Source organism: Chelmon rostratus, chromosome 15, assembly GCF_017976325.1.
Source record: "Chelmon rostratus isolate fCheRos1 chromosome 15, fCheRos1.pri, whole genome shotgun sequence".
Lineage (NCBI taxonomy): Eukaryota > Metazoa > Chordata > Actinopteri > Chaetodontiformes > Chaetodontidae > Chelmon > Chelmon rostratus.
Genome location: NC_055672.1, coordinates 13,216,197 through 13,234,794, shown reverse-complemented (window position 1 = coordinate 13,234,794; position 18,598 = coordinate 13,216,197). Strand labels below are relative to the sequence as shown.

Below are 18,598 nucleotides of genomic sequence, written 5' to 3'. Positions count from 1 at the left end.
TACCTGGCGAAGTGGCTAAGCAGGGGTGTGAACTTCAAGAGAGTGTCAATGGCAGCAGCCCGCTATCTTATTCAAAGTTGCATCGTCAGCATTTTGACTGTAAGGATGTTCTTCAGCGAAAGACACAGCTCTGTGAGGAAAAAAAAAAGACAGACTTTTTCTGTGGTGGCTCAAGTGGCTGGCTGAATTTGGTAGCAATTGTCAAGCGTGCTAAATTAAGGGAGGCAGGGGTGCATGATTGGCTGAAAGGCGAGGGGCCATTGACATCACTGTCATGCAAAGTGATATTTATTTCACACAGTTTTTTTTTTATTATTTTTAATTTATTTAATATGGAATGTCTTGGGGATCCATACTAATACCACAAAATCAGGGGAGGTATCTTTAAGCACTTCTAATTTACACAATTGCAAATATGCCTGGAGAACTACTTAGAGAGGAATAGTGCTCCCTGACAAGCCTCACTGATTTTTCTGCTCTTTGTTGACCTCGACAGTCGTTCTCTAAAGGACTGAGTTTGAGATTTCTTCAACTTCGCTGTATTCGACATTGACCTCTTCCTGGATTGGTCCAGTCACACCAAAGCTGACTTAGCTTGTGCAGCGGTGAGACTGATTGCATCACAGTGATCTTCAATAATTGACTGTTTTCCTAACATTTTATCCACAACAAGCAGGAAAACTCAAAAACATTTGTTGTACTGGTAACCTTTATCATATTACATCCTACATGTTTCATCTGTCTTTTACTTTCTCTCAAGCCCCGTGGTCATTTCTTCTCACCCCCCTTCAGCTAGTATAACATATTTTCTGGCTCAGATGGAGCAGTCCAACGGAGAGGCACAAAATCTTGCCAGAGTGTGCCTTGCTCGAGGCTCTTCTGCAGCCAACTGTCACTCCTCTCTGCAGCGAGGTGAAATGATGCTTGGCGGACACAGCTTGGAGGCTGGAAATACTGCAGCGTTCCTGCATGTGTGTACTGGGAGGAGACGGTGTACAGACACATAAATTTAGATGCTTCAGCAACGCTTGTTGAGAGAACAGGATGTGGAGAATGACCACAATGGGGAAAACAGGAACAGTTCTGAACAAGGAGCATTTTCTGCTATGAGCCTGTGCATATGTGTGTCTGAACATGTTTGACTGTTGAGCATCAGTGGAAAGGCTGAGTCAGGCAAGAGAAGCACAGAGTGAGTGAGAAAAGATAGGGGAGGGTGAACTGGTTCTGAGTAGACTCTATACAATATGAAAGCAGAGTGGGCAGGAAAGGGAAAAGTGGCAAACACCACAGAGGCCACTATCTGAAGGGTGCTGCATCTTGATTAACCTCAATAAACCTTTTAAAAAAGCTTTGCAGAGAAACCACATTCACATTTTTCTTGTCTCATTTTGCCAAAAGCAAAGAGCTCAGGATTAAAAGAAGAAAATCCTTAAAAAATGTGCGACTTTCAACAAAATCCACATGAAAAATTTAAAACAGCATCTCAGAAGCAGCTTCGTAAGAGTTGAAATTACTGTACCTGCACGCATGGTGGAGTCAGGATTTACTTTAGCCATTAGATCACTTACATATTATTTGCAAAATGAGAAGCCCAGTCTTTGCTCTGCAGCCAGAATCCCTTTATATTTTTGGGACTTCTTTCCTTTCCAAACATATAGAAAATTACTTGAATGAGTGATGGTTATATGTATAGAAGAATATGCACATGATCTATGTGGCAAAACTCTTATTTGCATCATTATGCTAATGGTTGGTGTTACATTCACCCAGTGCACCGTGTGTCGATCAGTTTGACACAAACGTGTCATTTATCACTTTTATTTTTAGTTGAACAATTCTCCCCAGTCATTTTCCAAGAAATAACTTTAGTATGTCAATCAATGAGGACTGCATATGTCAAAGTACAGACGACTTTCTGCTATTGTCAACAAGCGACCATGGTGACGAATCTGTCAGTCGTCTTACACAATCCCATAACGCCTCGTTAGATCTAAATATAAACTGCAGAGGTCACTGGTATTTATTTGACTGCCAAAACAAATATGTAGGTGTCATCCTGAAGTCACATTTACTCCACATCTTCTTTTTCCAAGAGGACAGCAGGGTCAAATGTGAAAAACATGGTTTGTCAAGAAAAACATTTAGTACTAAATAATCCGAAGGTCCTCCGTTCCCTTTGGACATCCAAGAATGATTCTCATCTGTCTCATCTGACTCGGGCTGCCACAATATAAGATGCATTCATTTTCCAGCGAAATACTGCACAGACTAACTGTAAATGGGAAATCTCTTTTTGAAAGGGGAGAGGAGAAGGCTAGTGGCATATACACTGTGAGCACCCATGCACACACACATACACTTATATAATTATATACAGTATATATATGTATACAGAAAGCTTTGGTGCTGTGAATCTCTACAGTGATGTGCACTTAGTGAGCACAGGTGATGTATTATTTATATAGGCAGTCAAAGAATTAGAGTGAATGCAATCTGCACACCAATATAACAAGCTAATGCACATGCACACACAGCAGTTTATGCAGCACATAACCTCTGTTTAAAGAGCAGTGGATGCAAATGTGCAGAAGCTGATTTCCAGTGTGAGGATAGATAAGTAGAGAGGCAGCTCAGCACATCAGCGCCACTACCCAAGATACGAGGAAAACCAAATGCAGGAGGAGAGTCTAAATCCTATTTGATTATTCACTGACATTCTCTGTTAGATTTAATCAGAGCCTAGACCTTTTTGAAATCCTGGTGTGTGCTTGCATCTCTGTATGTATGTGTCAGTTTGTGAGACTGTGTAAGGGAGTAAAAGTGTTTTAATTACCTCTAATTAGAGCCGAGAGATGGGCTGTGAACTGGAGCACAGAGCCGTTAATTGCCATGAGAAGACCTCCCGCCACTGCGCAGTGTGGAACGGAGACCACCTTCTCCTCTACAGTCAGCCGTTTAGCTGTCACAAGCCACTAAATAAACACAATGAGGTTTACAATATTCAGAAACACAAGCAATCACATGTACAGCTGTCCCTGAACTATGTTCCTTTATACTTTATTCATCCTAATTACAGAACGAGCTGAGCAAACGATTATTAAAAACAGACTATTAAAAAGACAGTCAGTAATTCTTAAACACAGAAGAAGAATCGAATGAGGTTCAGAAAATAGCTTCATCTCTCATCTATTATTCAACCTCTTGCCATCAGCAGCTACACACAGACAGACACACACACACACACACACACACACACACACACACAAATACTGTAAATCTGCTGCTGAAACTTACCAAGTCCATCTCCAGAAGCACATCGACAGGCCTTCTGACACAGCAGTGGTGTGTGTGTGTGTGCTTATGTGCAAAATGAACACAATTTTAATGATATTCTTGAGTGGATAGTCTGTAATAGATTAGGATTTGATTGATCTCTAAAATCAATGCTTCTTTATCTCTGCTCTTGCTACGCATGTACTTTTAATCAAGCACCAAACATGTCCACGCCATTAATGCCAATTTTCCATCTCAACACAGCAAAAAGTGCAGTTCTACACGTGGCAAACCTGGAAAACATCATTTCAAATTTCAAATCACAACAAAATGTTTTAAACATATAATAACATTTAAAGAAAAACAATCGCATTAATGTTAGCCTCAAAGGCCTAAGAAACCCAGACAGTATTAAAGAGATGGAAACATGGAAAAATTTGTGTAGTCTTATAGTGCTGTACATATGTATAATAGTATGTCACATTGCAGAAATAAATGGATGTGTTTTGACTGGGGACTGATTGACGTTGAGTTTCTTGACTTTCTTTCACAGCTCAGTCCACCTTCTTATCTCAGAAGTTCACTCAGTCACATCTTTGCAGCTTTGGCACATCATAATGAGTGCGATTAAGTCTCCTGGTTGGCCTGTGCTAGATTTGTGTCAAACTATCATCATATGTAGTTTTCTAGCAGTTCATACCAGGCTCCAAATTGAGCCCACCACTGGTGGACCTTCGGGCCCCTGTGAAATTTCTGTCCTGCTTGCAGCGCCCTTGTGGACATCACGTGATGAGAGTTAGGACCACAGACATGTTCCAGTCCTTAGTGAATAGTAGAAGTAGCTGTGAATTTGATTAATTTGGACTATATATACTTAAGATATCCATACAGAACACAGAGGGAACCTACAAAGTATCATGTTTCAGGTTGTTTTTTGTTGCCTAAAGCTTCAGGTTCAGGCCAGGTGCAGGTTTGGTTGTTTTAAATGTCACGTGTGAAGAAATGTCAATTTTGCAATGGTGAAGCAAAGACAAAGGGCAGCTTCAGGTCTCAGGTCGGGTTTGGGTCTTAAATCATACAGTAGTTGGGTCAGGTCTCAAAGTCATTGGTAAGGGTTGGGTTTGAGTCTCTGTTTCAGTCTCGTGCAGAACTCTACAATGACAAAACATCTCAGTCGTCGCATTTGAGCACATTTGTTTCAAACCTAATATTTTGGCCACATACCACATGAAACAACAGGAAATGTGAACCTGAGCTACAGAAGCATTCACACTAGCAGCTCAAAACTAGATCTGAAGCCATGGGATTTCCCAACCTATTAACCATCACTATTTATAGCCATCTGCCCTACTGTGGACAAGTCTCTCCTTATCTGAGAACGCCATGTCTGATGGCAGGAATAGATGTCTTAGTTTTTAGCCTATGGAGTGTGAGGTGGTGATTCAAATATAGACGTTAAAGTTGAGGGAGCGGACTTGGTTGTGTTGGAGAGTCAAAATGCATTTTGAAATTGGAAAGCTGCTTTATTCAGAGAGTATATCCGCAGAGTAGCTCATATGCACCTTCTTTTTCGATTCACAACAAGAGAGAGGCAATTCACTGCAATACGTGAAAATCTATGCAAAAAAAAAAGTCCTTATTGATTTTATAAAATAAAGTCTCTTGCTGGAGTCCTAGGACATATAGATCAGCACATTACGTCTAGATTTAGATGTATTTTTCCTGGATGCATGTGCTCTTGAAATATGCGTCATTTAGTTAGGTAGTCATTTACTGTAAATTCTTCTGAGTCTGTAAAGGCAAGAAAAGGCTTGTTGTGCGGTTAGGTTTGGCCATATGCAGGATGTGAACCTTCATGTTCTTTCCTGTCGAGAGCAATGGTAGCTGTCGTAATCTATCCTGACCTGCACTGCTGCCTGCAACAGAGGGTCTTCGTGCACTGTCTGTCATCAGTGTTGAAACAAGCACATGGTCAGGTGCTGAATCTAACACTCTGCAGAAAACATTTTCATGTCTTGTTCCAAAAGGAGGGGAAGTGTTTGCTATGAACAACACACCACACAATAAACACAAAGATTTGTCCATGAATCTAAAGTGCAGCTTGTTAATTCACAACTTTCAAAGCATGTTTGGGTTGCACCTCACCATTTGGTGCAAAATTATGTTAACAACTCCATGACAAGTAGGCATATATGAGCATTCATTTGCAATGTAAAATTACTATTAATATATTTGCTGAGCTAGACTTCTGATTCTAGATTCCAGAAGACTTTAAAGACCCTGGGGAGGGTTGCACTTGAATTGCTGTCATGCCCATTTTAAAGCATAGTCACAGAAGGACTGAATAAATTCAAAATGGAAAGTGTGCTGCCAGCGTTAGGGCCTGCCTCTGCTCTTCCCACAGGGCGTGTTCACACCCGACGGGCAGGTTTGAGCTGTTTATTCAAGCTCTGAAGAGTTTTGTGTGTCTGTGGTGCAGTGTGGTGAAAACAAAAGCATGTGGACTTAGATGAGTACCAAATACCTGAAGAGGCCATCTGAAAATGCAATAAATTAAGGGGCTCTGTCCTGTCAAATAGCTTTAAATATGCGTACCTATGATTTGTATACATGCATCAATAGTTGCTAAAAATGCACCTATATTGTGATTCAGAAACAATGGATTTGGTTTACAGTTATGATTAAGAAGGAAAACTCTTACCTGTGCTATAGTCTCTATGAATTGTCACCCACATTGCACAGTGATTCAGACTGAATTTTTACTTGAATGACTTGTGACTCCTCACTGCCAGCAAGTTCCCACACTGCATCACACAGCTAGCTTCATCATCAGGGAGTCTGCACCAGAGCAGGCCTGCAGTCAGCCATGAAGAAGAAAGAAGTCACAAAGCAAATAGCTAAGCAGAACGACAGCTTTTTATGACTTTCTCCTTCATAATCATTTCCTATTAGCCTGTGGTCTGTGAGTGACATTTGCGGTACTGCAGATAATGCAATCCAGCCATTAACACAAAGAAGAAGGAATTAAGATGACTTACTTGAAAAAACACCTGTTTTATCAAGACTTAATCCTGTCTGTCTTTCCTGGCCTCTTCCAGCTGAGGCTTTGTTTAAAGTCCCCATTAGCTCCACTGTTGTCTCTCATGGATGGTAAATAATACATCTGTGGCTACCTTGGGGATGTATGACTAAGCACACAGAATCTGGGAGAAATCCAGACTGTGCAGCTGTATTTTATTGTTTGTACTGCATGTCAACCCCAATAACATAAGAGGCACACACATTCATTTATTTACATTTTCCATATCGCTTATGTTGTTGGTTCGTCATCATCCCTGGGTACAGAGGAACTGAATGAGACAGGTAGAGCTAGGTAGACTGGGTTAAGCTAAGACACCTCATTGTTACGTAAGACCACGCCTCTTCATGAACTCACCAGCTTGTCATCTGCCCTCCTCTATGACTGACAGGTAAAGCAAGGTGGGGATAAAGCAAGCACAAAGGTCAGAGTGAGAAGGGTTGAATTGTGTAAGAGGAGAAACAAGGACCTTTGAAAAAGGTGACTGATGGCAAACAAGATTTCAGTAGAAACTGCCTTTAGCATTTTCCCAGAGACACATGCTGTCTAATGTTTGAGCCACTGTAAGCTGTGCACTGAATGAGTCAGTTGTTAGACAGAAGTGCTGCAGACATGTAGGGCTGTTTGATTGCAGACACAGTATTTGTCTAATGCACATACAGGGCACATCTGTTGTATTCTATTTGCAGCAAATGAACACAAATGACAGGATATGTCTGGTGATATTCTGTGTTTCCCCATAAAAACTCCCATGACAAGACCAAAACCAACAAGGAACTGATCCTTTTTCCTCTGTACCACAGCGCTCCATTGGCCAAAAAACTACTGAAAACACAGCGGTGAGCCACAGAGTTGCACTGAATGACATGTTCATTCATTAAAATGAACAGTGAGTAACACAGCCTTGTCTCAAACTCCATTTAGTAGCTGTTCTGACGGTTTTTATATCACATCATCTTCAACAGCAGATAGCAGATAGTTGGCTTAGTTGACCTTGAGTCAATGTTAAGATGTCCGTTGTTGTTGTGTCCATGTTGGATCTAAAATTGGGATTCAAAATCGGACCATAGTAACAGCAGCAGCATTTTAAGGTCCACCTTATCCTGCTCTGTTGTCACAGGATTGAAATGTTTGTCCTACTCCCATTAACACTGAATAGAGCACCAAATCCACAGCTGAAAATAGTTCCTGACAAATTTACCTCTGTTTGAGTAGCATTTGCTAAAAACTACAGCAACAAGTTGTTACGATAACAAACTAGTTTTTAAAAAAATCGTGAGCCATTTTTAGATTCAGGTCTTCAGTATAGGAATTACTAGTCTTGGGGCTGAGAGCCAGAGACAGGATAGGGAAGTTGGAAAGTACTGGGAAATAAATCAACAGTTGGTTTTGGTCCTTTTGTGAAATTTGCTGAAAATAAGTAAAATACACAATAATGCCAACCTCGTCCTTAAAAGGCAAAAACACTGCAGCATGTTTCAGGTAGGATTTCAGGTGTCCAGGGGGGCATTCCAAAGTGGAAACTGATCCTTCCCAGGATGTACAGAGGCCAACCAGGAAAGCACAGCCCATCACTGAAATACCTGCTCAATAGAGTGTGTTTATCTATCGACTTGAACACTGACTTTCAGTTTCACAAGGGACATGGATTTTGCTTACACTACCAGCAAGCTAGTTGAAGTAGAGTTTGCCTATACAGACAATACTTGTGAGAGGGGTCAATTCATGGTTATCAGTGTTTTCATTGGATTTATTGACAACAAGTAACAAATAAAATGTCATCCGCTTATCCTAGAGTAAAAATCTATCTATCTATCTATCTATCTATCTATCTATCTATCTATCTATCTATCTATCTATCTAGAGGGAGTAAGTGCCACACCCACCTACAGTGCCCATGGCGTGTGAAAGCGGGGAGTGATTGGATGAGTATTGCCATGGCAATGCGATGACGTCTTCATCCCTTGCTCTAATTGGAGGAAACCCCGTGGTCCCAACCGCTGCAGCGTTCCGGTCTGTCAAACTACACCCGAAGGCCCACCTCTTTCCCCCGCGCTAAACAACGACTGGTTTACACCGCTAATTCTACCAGTCGATCAATTGCGATTTCGGTTTGTAATTGGAGAGTCGAAATTCTGACGCACCGCCCTATTTTAGCAAGTTTAGTTGTAGTTTCGCTGCCACTGCTGTTCTTTACCTTTCGGACCAACCCCATAAATCGGATCAATTTGAGGAGTAAATTTAAGCCTCAGTAGATCAGAAACTATTACCAAATATTTGATTCCTTTTCTATTAACATAAGATCGCTATTTAATCGCTAAGCTGACAAGCTGTGGTTCGTTTTCTGTTGTTTATAACCTTTTGTATGAGTAACGCTAAGGCGACATTTTTTTCCTTTTTTTACTGAAAGGAGTGGCCAGTGTAGCTAACGCCAGTTATCTTGTGCTAACGTGTTGGCCAGTAGCTCCAGACATCTTTGTGGCGGGTTGCCGTGCGAAACGGGGTTGCCAGCAGATCTCCGCTTCCGATGTTGGTAGTCAACTTCAGTTTAGAAACAGTTTTTAAAGACATATCTTATTTTTTTACACTGCAAGTTGTCAGCAGTTCTGTTAAGTTAATCATTGTAAAAGCAAGCTGGTAATTTGTAATTTAGTTAGGCTAAATGTGTCTGAAAGCGGATCCTTCCATTTAAATACTTTCAGTGACTGCTGTTAGCTGCTTAACGGTTTATATTACCACTTTTCAGCTCATACCAGGCGGATGCATACTGTTTTATGTTATGATAGTGATCGGTGAGCTATTGTGCATATAGTTTTATCGGCACTTACTAATTTTATCAACTATTTTTTCGCAGCTTGTAACGTTACTGTGGGGAATACCATCGTCGATCCCTTGCTACATCCATTCTCACAGGCCTTGACTGTCACTTACTCTCGGATTTCTGATTTGTCGGTCCCCAAAAAAGTATAAACTATGGATAGAGCGGATTTTATCCAGAAGGCCAAGCTGGCGGAGCAGGCGGAGCGCTACGAGGACATGGCAGACATCATGAAGGAGGTTACAGAGCAGGGAAAAGAGCTGTCAGACGAGGAGAGGAACCTGCTGTCCGTTGCCTACAAAAACGTGGTTGGGTCGAGGCGGTCCGCATGGAGGGTGATTTCCAGTGCGTGCGCAAACACCGAATCAGGGGTCAAGAACAGGCAGCAGTTGGCCAAGGAGTATCGGGAGAAGGTAGAGGAGGAGCTGACAGAAATCTGCACCAACGTTTTGGTAAGGTGTCTTACTTGAAAAAGTACTCTCGAAGCAGAACGGTATTGTTTTACTGAATCATTATAATTTAGCCATGCTCAACTGATGATGTGTATAACTGCAGTATGGTTTCAGTAATACTCCTCCACTCTTGCTCTTGCTGCAAGTAGCTAACCGTTGAAGGACCTGTGTAGCCTTAGGTTAGCTATGTAGGGTTACACGTAAACACTGATGGAAAAAAACTTTATTTGCTCTACTTATTGGTTAACATGTCTGCATTGAGTCTTTCACTGCCTTCATGACACATCTGTACAAATTTAGTGTGGGATGTAGTTATTTAGTACAATAATGTGTGTCAAATGGCATCTGCCCTGATTCCTGTGAGCTGCTCTGTTGTAAAATTATGGCCTCTGAAGCCAGTGAGGACAAGGAAGTATTATGTAGTCCTCCCACTGTTGCTGCCTTTTGGGAATTTGGATTTAGAACAATAGGCTTGAAACTTTGTGAGGCGTGAACTGACAAAAGGGCATAGTGACTACACCAGCAAGGTGTGTCCAGATGGTTAGAGAGAACACTCAGGAAAGATTCACCATAAACTCTGTATTCTTTGAAGCTGTGCTATGTTCTGAATCCATGCCGTCCCATCTGGCAGATATAAGCCTAATGTGGCTAGCCAAGTGCAAGAATTTGCATGCGTAAACGACTCATACCCTCCATAAATCCCAGTTTGCACATATCACTTACACCTCTTGTTTAATCTAATGCAACAGCATAAATTAATGCGTTGCATTATTTCTAGCCTGCCATGATAATGGATAAGGGGAGCTCTGAGTGGAAGCTTGGCTGTAAGATTGAGATTGTTTCTCGGTGCTGCCTTTAAAGTCTTTAAAAAATGCATTGTAAAGCTGCAGGGGCCATTCATTTTCAACCAGCTTTCCTGAGAATATGCACTCGCACATCTGTGACTCAGTTTTCAGTATATCTGCTCCTGAGTGTTGACTGAGGGTTTGTCAGCAGAGAAGGGTGTGCCAGTCCTCATGCTATAACTTGTCGGCAGAAACCTGTCGGGTTTCTTATGCACACACAAAGGCAGAAATGCATAGGCTGCAGTAGACGAGTAAGCTTCTCGTGTCCCCCGTCCGTCTTGAAATTCTGCATAGCAGACTGAAATCATACAGACTTGCATCTTTGCTAAAAGCAGGTCTCAGCTGGGAGGCAACAGAGGCTTGGGGGCATTTGGGATCCAGTTCCTGCACAGGATGTGAATGTAGTGCTTTAGACCAGACAAGAGATGCAAACTCCTCACATTTCAGCAAAATTCGCCATTTTGAGTCATGCATACTCTAGATTACTTGCTTCGCAGGCTGTTTTTGAACATCCCAAGCATCAGTTTAAACTAGCCATTGGTAAATATTCTTGTCACTTCCTCTTGTAATATATAATCAGTATCAGTAGCCTGCCATATTACATTTCTGAAATATACCCAGTGCAGTCAGTGATGGGTAGATAGATAATCTCTCTGATGTTTTGGATTGCTGTCTTGGAAAAGACTCTTATTAATATAGTTTGATGTGACCACGGCACACAGCAGCCTGAGTCTTCTAAAAACCTAAACTCTGTCTCATTATAGGCTAGGTTGAAATGCTAAAATAGTATTTGTAATACTAGGTGTTACAATGTAATGTTTTGTTGTTGTTCTATATGCAGGGCTTTCCACAGGGATAAGGAGTAGCCACAGTGGTGTATTGTTTTATTGGAAACATTAATGCTCTCTTATTCAATGGAAATACACAAGTTTATTATTATTATTATTTTTTTTTTTGGGGGGGGGGCATGTTTTTAATCCCATTTATCTAGCCTCTGCATTGGTTTAAAATTAAACCATTAATATAAAATACGCCTATGCAAAAAAAAACTCTAAAATAACAAAACATAGAATAATTTCACATGACTCAAATCATGTGAATCTACTGAATCAACTCAACATCGAGTCATCTTGGTATTGTCCAAATTCATGCCCAGCTCAAAAAGTGCAGTGAGCTGCTCTTGGTGCTTGCAACACCTCTCCCTCAACCTGGACCCTTTTACTTTGGCATCGCCTGTTTAGTGTGTTTGCATTGCATCTTAGAGATGGCTCTGCTATATAAAGCACAATGTAAATAAAGAGCAGTCATTGGTTGATTCATTGAACCCATAAACATCCCTGTGGCATATGTGGAAAATGTTTTGAGTTGACTTTTTAATGCTTACTGCGCAACTGTCAAGTTACTGCTACCCATGTTTTCCAAAGTAGCCCGTCTAATTAGGATGTCCTCCACCTGTGCAATCAGTGCAGTTCTTAGTGTGTTTTGACATCAATTATTTTGCTAATATTTTTCCACTCTCTATTCGGCGGGACACAGCCTCTCAGCTGAGTGTGCACACGATCACACAGAGCATCTGGGGGTGGGACTGATAAAGACAGATGGCAAATTTCTCTGTCATCTTGCTCGCATTGTTTTGAAGCGGAAGCAAATGGTCTTAAATGTACACGCCTACTGAATTGCATTTTATTAGAATCAAAAATTACGATAATAAAGCAGCTGGCTGGATTGGCTGTTTGGCCAGCATCTTATGGAAGCATTTGTACATGTCTGTTGTATTCTACCCGCTGATACAATACATGGGAAACTAATTTTTAAGTTAGACAAATCTTTAAATTGTCTCTTCAGAGTAGGTCAGATTGATGCATTAAAATTGACAAAATTTTCTTCTGTGGGGCTTACCCCTGGGATACCTCTAGACCCCTCTTGTTGTACTCCAGTTGTTTTTTCTATCAATGCAACAAACCCACTTTTGCTGGGTTTTGCTGTTTTCCTGTTTGCATCCCTGAACCACCTCACAGCTAATTGTAGTGTTGCTAATTAAATTGATAATGAGGGATTACTTCATGCTTGGAAAACAAATCAATTCTTAGTGTGTGAAGGCACTCAGACCAGTCAGGCTCTAATCCAGCAAAATTGTTTGTGCTTTCTTGTGAGTAATGATGACTGAAATCAGAGCTTTGTGTGAAAGCACAGAGAGCAAGGCTACTCTTCATGTCTATTGTGCAGAGCATGCAGTGAAAGAAGAATACTTAGCACTTGAGACATGCACATGTTCTGGCTGAGCCGATCTTTGTGTCAGTAAATGACTTGGGAGTGGCTGCTGGGGTGGGTTTGGTTTACACAAGGATAAATTTCTTTCTCCCAGGGTGTGAAAGGGAATGCTTCATTTTTCTTAAAAAAAAAAAGAAATTTATTTTAGTTAGAGGCAAAGAGGATATCTATTGTAAACACTGTATAGCCTCTCAGTCAGGACTGTCATTAGAATTAAGGTGTTGGCAAGCATGTTCATTCTGAGGGAATGGTTAATCTGCTCTAAATCACTTAATCTGAGCATAAACCACAGTTTCACTGACACAGATTAGCCCTGGTAATCACCCCATCTTCATCATCCCAAAACGGATGATTTAGGCTAGAGTGTAATCACAGGATGTGATTTGTAACGCTAGTCTATATTAGCACTTATTTCACTAGTCTAACTACATTAGTAATAATTTAACCATCTTAAGAAACTAATTGTAGTTTTTAGAGCGAGTACTTGTTAAAAGCTGCAGTTGGCACGTTTAGTGGGAAAGCACCGATTCAGTTTTGTTAGCAATTTAATTTTAAGATTGTTAGAATAAATATTTTATTCCACTGTTCTGCTGTGTATTTTGTTATTAAGTTTGAAAATTGAGGGTGCTCTGGCTGAAAAGAAGCAGACAGTTGCAATAGTTAATTCATCATTTAACATCTGACCTTAAATTTTCCTCTAGCTGTCATCTTCGATCTTATTTCTGCACTATATGGCCTAGATAGAGGAAGATCCTGAACATGCCAGCCAATGTACAGGTGCACAGGCACATGCCGCATGTTTTTTTTTTTGTTTTGTTTTTAAGCTCTGCAGTTTCAGGCAATAATTGGGAATATGGTGCAACACTGGCAGTTATTGTGCCATAACCCCAGACTTTGCTAATGGAGCAACTCATTACTGCCAAATCTGTTAAAGTCAGCTAAAAGACCTCAAACTCTGCTACACATACAGTGGTGAAAGGAGGAGAGTGCTTAGTGAAATAGTGTGGAATCTGGGGCAGAAGACAGCTGGGGACACACTAGAGGACTGGCCTGGTTGTAGATTATTTTGGAGCGACTTTATCTGAAACTGACACAGAGCGAAATGTTTCTTCTAAATGGAACTGGGTGAGCACATGCAGTTGACTTCTGATGGAGCAGAACTGAGCTAATGGGACACTTAGGATGTGTGAGCTCCACCGATATTTAGTGTGGTACCATGCAATCTGGATGTATTTGTTCACGCACCTTAATTGGTGCCCAATTTGCCACAGTTGGTGAGTATTCTGTAAGTATAGCGTGATTGCTGTTCCAGTGAATGATCATGCCAAATAGTGTGCTTGTGGATTGGTTGTGCGAAGTCATCCTTGTTCATCATTTACTCAGTATATCTGATTGAATTGACCTGACATTTTCTCTCTTCACAGAAACTGCTGGAGGACCATTTAATTAAAAATGCCTCAAATTCTGACAGCAAAGTCTTCTATCTCAAGATGAAGGGGGACTACTATAGATACCTTGCTGAGGTTGCCACTGGAGATAAGAGAACAGGTGGGTTTACAATTGTACTCCATTTATTGTATTTTAGAAAGGCATTTCTTTCTGGAAGAAACACCTTCATGTTCCATTTATGTAACGTATGTTGTAGTGTAAAAGATAAACTATCCCCACCCCCCTGTTGATCAGGGCCTCTTCACACTCCACATAGGAATATTTCAGATTTTGTCTTAGAGCTAAGAGCTGGAAATGATGTCAAGTAGGGCAATGCATCACAGTTGTTTGACCACAGGACCCCCTCGCATAGGAGGGTAAAACAGGAGTGGGTGGCAGCTAATTAAGAGGGCCTCCAACTTTCCTGCATGGACAAAATGTATAGTGAACTGAATGAACATTAAATTATCATCACTGCCTCTGTCAACTGGTTTCAGCGTTTCCCACACAACTTTACTTGGGTGGGCCACACAGGTATATTAATCACCACCAAAGTATATTTGGTGGTGATTTTGATCATTTTGATCTGCATCATCATGCCTCCTACACATGCAGTTCAACCGCTGAAAACATAATTGTGAGTAAAAAAATCAAAATCACAATAAAAATAGATGATGAAGAAAGTCAACAAAGTAGACATATACAGGGAGAGAGAAAGAGAGAGTGTGCGTGCACAGTAATGTGGATCAGTCTACTCCAAATCTAGCCCGATTTTGAGACGACTAAGATTTCAAACGGGGAAACTGCTACCGTGCCCGTGTCCAAAGTGAACAAAATCTGCCTACCAGCACGGCTAAAGCTTAGTAATTAACATGTTGTATCTCACTGTTGAATATGTACGAAAAAAAAGGAAATGTAAAAATATTTACTGGCAGTTATGTACCAGACTATTTCTTTGCCAGGAGCAGTTTCTGCTGATTGCTTTGCAACTGCTGTAACAACTGTAGGGAATAGTCTGGCACGTAACTGCCGGTAAAACCACAGATTTGTTGTTTTACACTTGGGTTTTTGTACAGTTTAACTATTGCATTAATGTTTATCATTAAGTCATAATCTTTTATTTTTGTATCTTTGACAAGAAACATACCTTGACACATACATATATCGATCATTATGTTCTGTTTTGATTCCTTGCTCTGTCTCCAGAGACCATTAGTAGCTCAGAGGCAGCATACCAGGATGCATTTGACATCAGTAGCAGTGCCATGGCCTCGACACATCCCATCCGCTTGGGCTTGGCACTTAACTTCTCTGTCTTCTACTACGAGATCTTGAACTCCCCAGAAAAAGCCTGTGAACTGGCCAAAAAGGTCTGCAGACTATCTTACAAAAATCTCACACTTTCTCCTGGCCTCAGTTGTACTGTGTGGAATGTTAAGATATTCCTTTTTGCTTTCAGGCATTTGATGATGCTATTGCAGAGCTGGACCAGCTAAATGAGGACTCCTACAAAGACAGCACTCTCATCATGCAGCTCCTCAGAGACAACCTGACAGTGAGTGTTCTACTCTCACATGGCACAAAAATGATCCTCACTGTGTAACAGTTGTTTTATGCTAGCCTCAATGTCTGTCTTATGGTCTCAATATGCTTCAAATAGATTCATTTGTCGAAATGGCCAGACTTGAAGGCAAGGCTAAAAGCCTGCTATCATAATAAAGCGTGAGGTGTGAATAACCATACAGTTGGGTGTAACAGCATACATGGACAGTCTCTCCTCAAAGGCATTCATTAGGGTTCATACAGTAATGAATAATTTGGTTAGTCGTGTGCTTTGAAAGTCCAAAAGGTTTTGGAGGACATTTCGCTCATGCCTGCAGAAGTGGACACAAATAATGCACTGCCTGCGGTGAACTCTTTTAGCTGCATTGTTGTAGCTGTGCAGACACAGACCTGTTAGTTGAGGAGACGGCTGCTGCTGCTGCTGCATGCAAAACAACTTCCACTGAAAGTCAGTCAAAGATGCATTTGAATTATTACCCAGTCCTACTGTATGCACACATGCTTACTTATAATCTTGGTTTGACACTCAACATAATACAAACCTTGCATGTATGCACTTGGTTGTGCCCGAGAGTGACAGAAGTAGCTGCGTGAAGAATGTAAAAAAAGAGCCAGAAAGAGGAGTTCACATCCCCAATCACCTGACCAATTGTGAAGTGGCCGTGATTTTCAGAGTGCCTATTTCAGAAAGTCACTGCTATCAGAAAGGGGGTTTCAAATGCTGTTCATTTGTTTAAAGTTTACAGAGTTGCCTTGTTATTCGTTCACTGTCCAGGCACTGAAGTCTTTGTTGGCAGGATTTATTTAAAAAATGAGGTTTTGAATTTGCAGCACTTTAGATTTCTACATTATGTTGTGTTACTCAAAATCGAATATGGTAATTTCAAAGAAAAAGCACATGAAGTTCTGCAAGGAAGAAAATGGGGGAACTACAAGCTTCAACATTCAGGAAGGGTGAAGGACTGTGGATATTTCACTGTATTCCTCTGTATTTTAAACAAATACCTGTTTCTCTCCTCAGTTATGGACCACTGCTGAGGAAGGCGATGGCGGAGAAGGAGTAGAGGGAGGCGAGAATGAGAATTAAAAAACACAAGCCCTCCAATGTTGGGGTCAACTCCAAAAACAACAAAAGCCAAAAAAAAAAAAAAAAAAAACTTTTTACACATTCTTCATTCCTTATTACTTTACTCAAACATTCTACTAATTAAATCCATTGCTGAAAAAAAGCTTTTCACAATGCAAATTTGGACAGCTGGTGAAAAGAGAAACCTTCCATTCCTTTAATTTGTGTTCTTCCTGGCCTTCCCATTTGTGCAGTTTCAGCTAGAGAAAAGTGATTGATAGCTTGACATGGTATCAGACATTTAGCTCAATTTAGAGGCAAAAAACGTAAGCCCATTGTTGAACAACTGGAAGCCTAAAATCCCATCAGTTGAGACAGTTTGGTTTTTGTTTTGTTTTTCCGATAAGAAATGTTAGACATAAAAAAAAAAAAAATTCCCCTGGGTGTTTTTGTTTTTTTAAGTGTCTGTCTCTACACAGTTACATGGTACGGTTACAGCAGCTGAAGTCCAACTTCAAACAGATTCAATTTTCATACTGCAGGGAAAGCTAGTGCACTTTACATGCTGGCAACAAATACTGTAATACAGCCAAGTAGTGCCAATTGGTTAAATCCTCACTTTTTGCCCTGGTTATGATGCCACTCTTTTACTGATGCATGCCTGTTTGGGAAGGAGGTGGGTGGTGGGGCTTGTCTGACTAAATTCAGGGACCTTTTTAATGGGAAGAAGACGATTCTGTCATGCATGTCTCTTGAGACATTACACTGGAAATGGGAACAAATGCTGTAATACACACAAGTCCAAGTGTCAAGTTTAGTCATTTTCAATGCAGGTTTGTACACGTCCTACAAGAGGGTGATTTGTTGGTCTGTCCAGTGATTGTCATTTGAGATTTGGACCACTGTTGTTTTGCTATTCATTCAATTGTAGTCCCCAAAAGCATTGTGGAACTGTTTGAATCCCTATGTATCAACTATGTTATCATGAATAAAACATTTTCTAAATCAAGTTCAAGTCTGTTTATTTATTTGATTAATAATGTGCTGGGATGTTTCTAAATTCTCTGCATCTATTCTTGCAAAATGCAATACTTGATCATTAAATAGCTCTGACAACCTTAGACAGAAGTGAGATTTAATTTATTTTTTAATTAAAGTGTCATTGCAAATTTCTCTTTGGAGATTAATAAAGTATCTATTGTAAGGAAATTCAATTGATTTAATGATTTGGTCAAATTAATCATACTAATGTTTTTGTGTTACAATTTTAAGATTTTTCTGTTATATTTCTGTGGGAGAAATTTAACATTGACTAAATTTACTACTCTCACTGAATTGAACAAGATATCGAAGTTGACAATGGAGACCAGTTATTCCCAAAATGTGATATGTTGGCAGAGTCATTATCTTTGTGCTACAGCTGAACACACAATTGTCCTACATCAGGGTGGAACAGAAAACACATCTACTCAGGATTTTATGTCCAAAACACATGAGTTTATAAAATGCAGTGTTTTATAAAAGATTAAACTACCTGAAGTGGCCATTTTCCATACTCAAATTTAGAATCAATAGGCCATTGATGTATCATAGAAATTAAATGTATGCAGGTGAGTGTCCAGATATTTTAGTTGTTCTTGTGATTAATTTCTTCTAGATAGTGATGGAAAGTACTGAAGTTCTGTACTTGTTCATTATGATTTTTTTTACTTGAATTGTTCCATTTCCTCTATTACATTTCAGAAGAAAATATGCTTTTTTTAAACTCTAGACAGTTATAGTTACTTTACAGAATAAGATTTT

At 40.3% G+C, this 18,598-nt stretch overlaps 1 protein-coding gene and 1 long non-coding RNA gene across 3 annotated transcripts; one reads left to right on the top strand and one right to left on the bottom strand.

Moving 5' to 3' along the window:
* Positions 1-356: 356 nt before the first annotated feature.
* LOC121618860 lies at positions 357-6,092 on the bottom strand. The gene is made up of 3 exons (XR_006007449.1): positions 5,975-6,092; positions 2,834-2,972; positions 357-978 (listed from the first exon to the last, which is right to left on the bottom strand). It is a non-coding gene; the product is annotated as an uncharacterized LOC121618860 (long non-coding RNA).
* A 2,445-nt stretch (positions 6,093-8,537) lies between these two features.
* Positions 8,538-17,804, top strand: LOC121618765 (14-3-3 protein beta/alpha-B-like). 2 transcript variants are annotated; one of them, XM_041954357.1, is made up of 6 exons: positions 8,538-8,885; positions 9,207-9,622; positions 14,163-14,286; positions 15,373-15,536; positions 15,626-15,721; positions 16,751-17,804. In XM_041954357.1, exons 2-6 carry the CDS (start codon positions 9,326-9,328, stop codon positions 16,814-16,816), a joined length of 747 nt encoding a protein of 248 aa, XP_041810291.1. In that variant the 5' UTR covers positions 8,538-8,885; positions 9,207-9,325; the 3' UTR covers positions 16,817-17,804. The 2 variants fall into 2 exon arrangements, with proteins under 2 accessions (XP_041810291.1, XP_041810290.1); XM_041954356.1 differs by having other exon boundaries at positions 8,539-8,881.
* The last annotated feature ends 794 nt before the right edge of the window (positions 17,805-18,598 follow it).

What these genes read in the sequence shown, in the direction of transcription:
- LOC121618765 (XM_041954357.1), top strand. Translation starts at nt 9,326, where the DNA reads ATGGATAGAGCGGATTTTATCCAGAAGGCCAAGCTGGCGGAGCAGGCG. An exon ending in AAATCTGCACCAACGTTTTG is followed by an intron (nt 9,623 to 14,162) that starts GTAAGGTGTCTT and finishes CTCTCTTCACAG; the next exon opens with AAACTGCTGGAGGACCATTT. An exon ending in CACTGGAGATAAGAGAACAG is followed by an intron (nt 14,287 to 15,372) that starts GTGGGTTTACAA and finishes CTCTGTCTCCAG; the next exon opens with AGACCATTAGTAGCTCAGAG.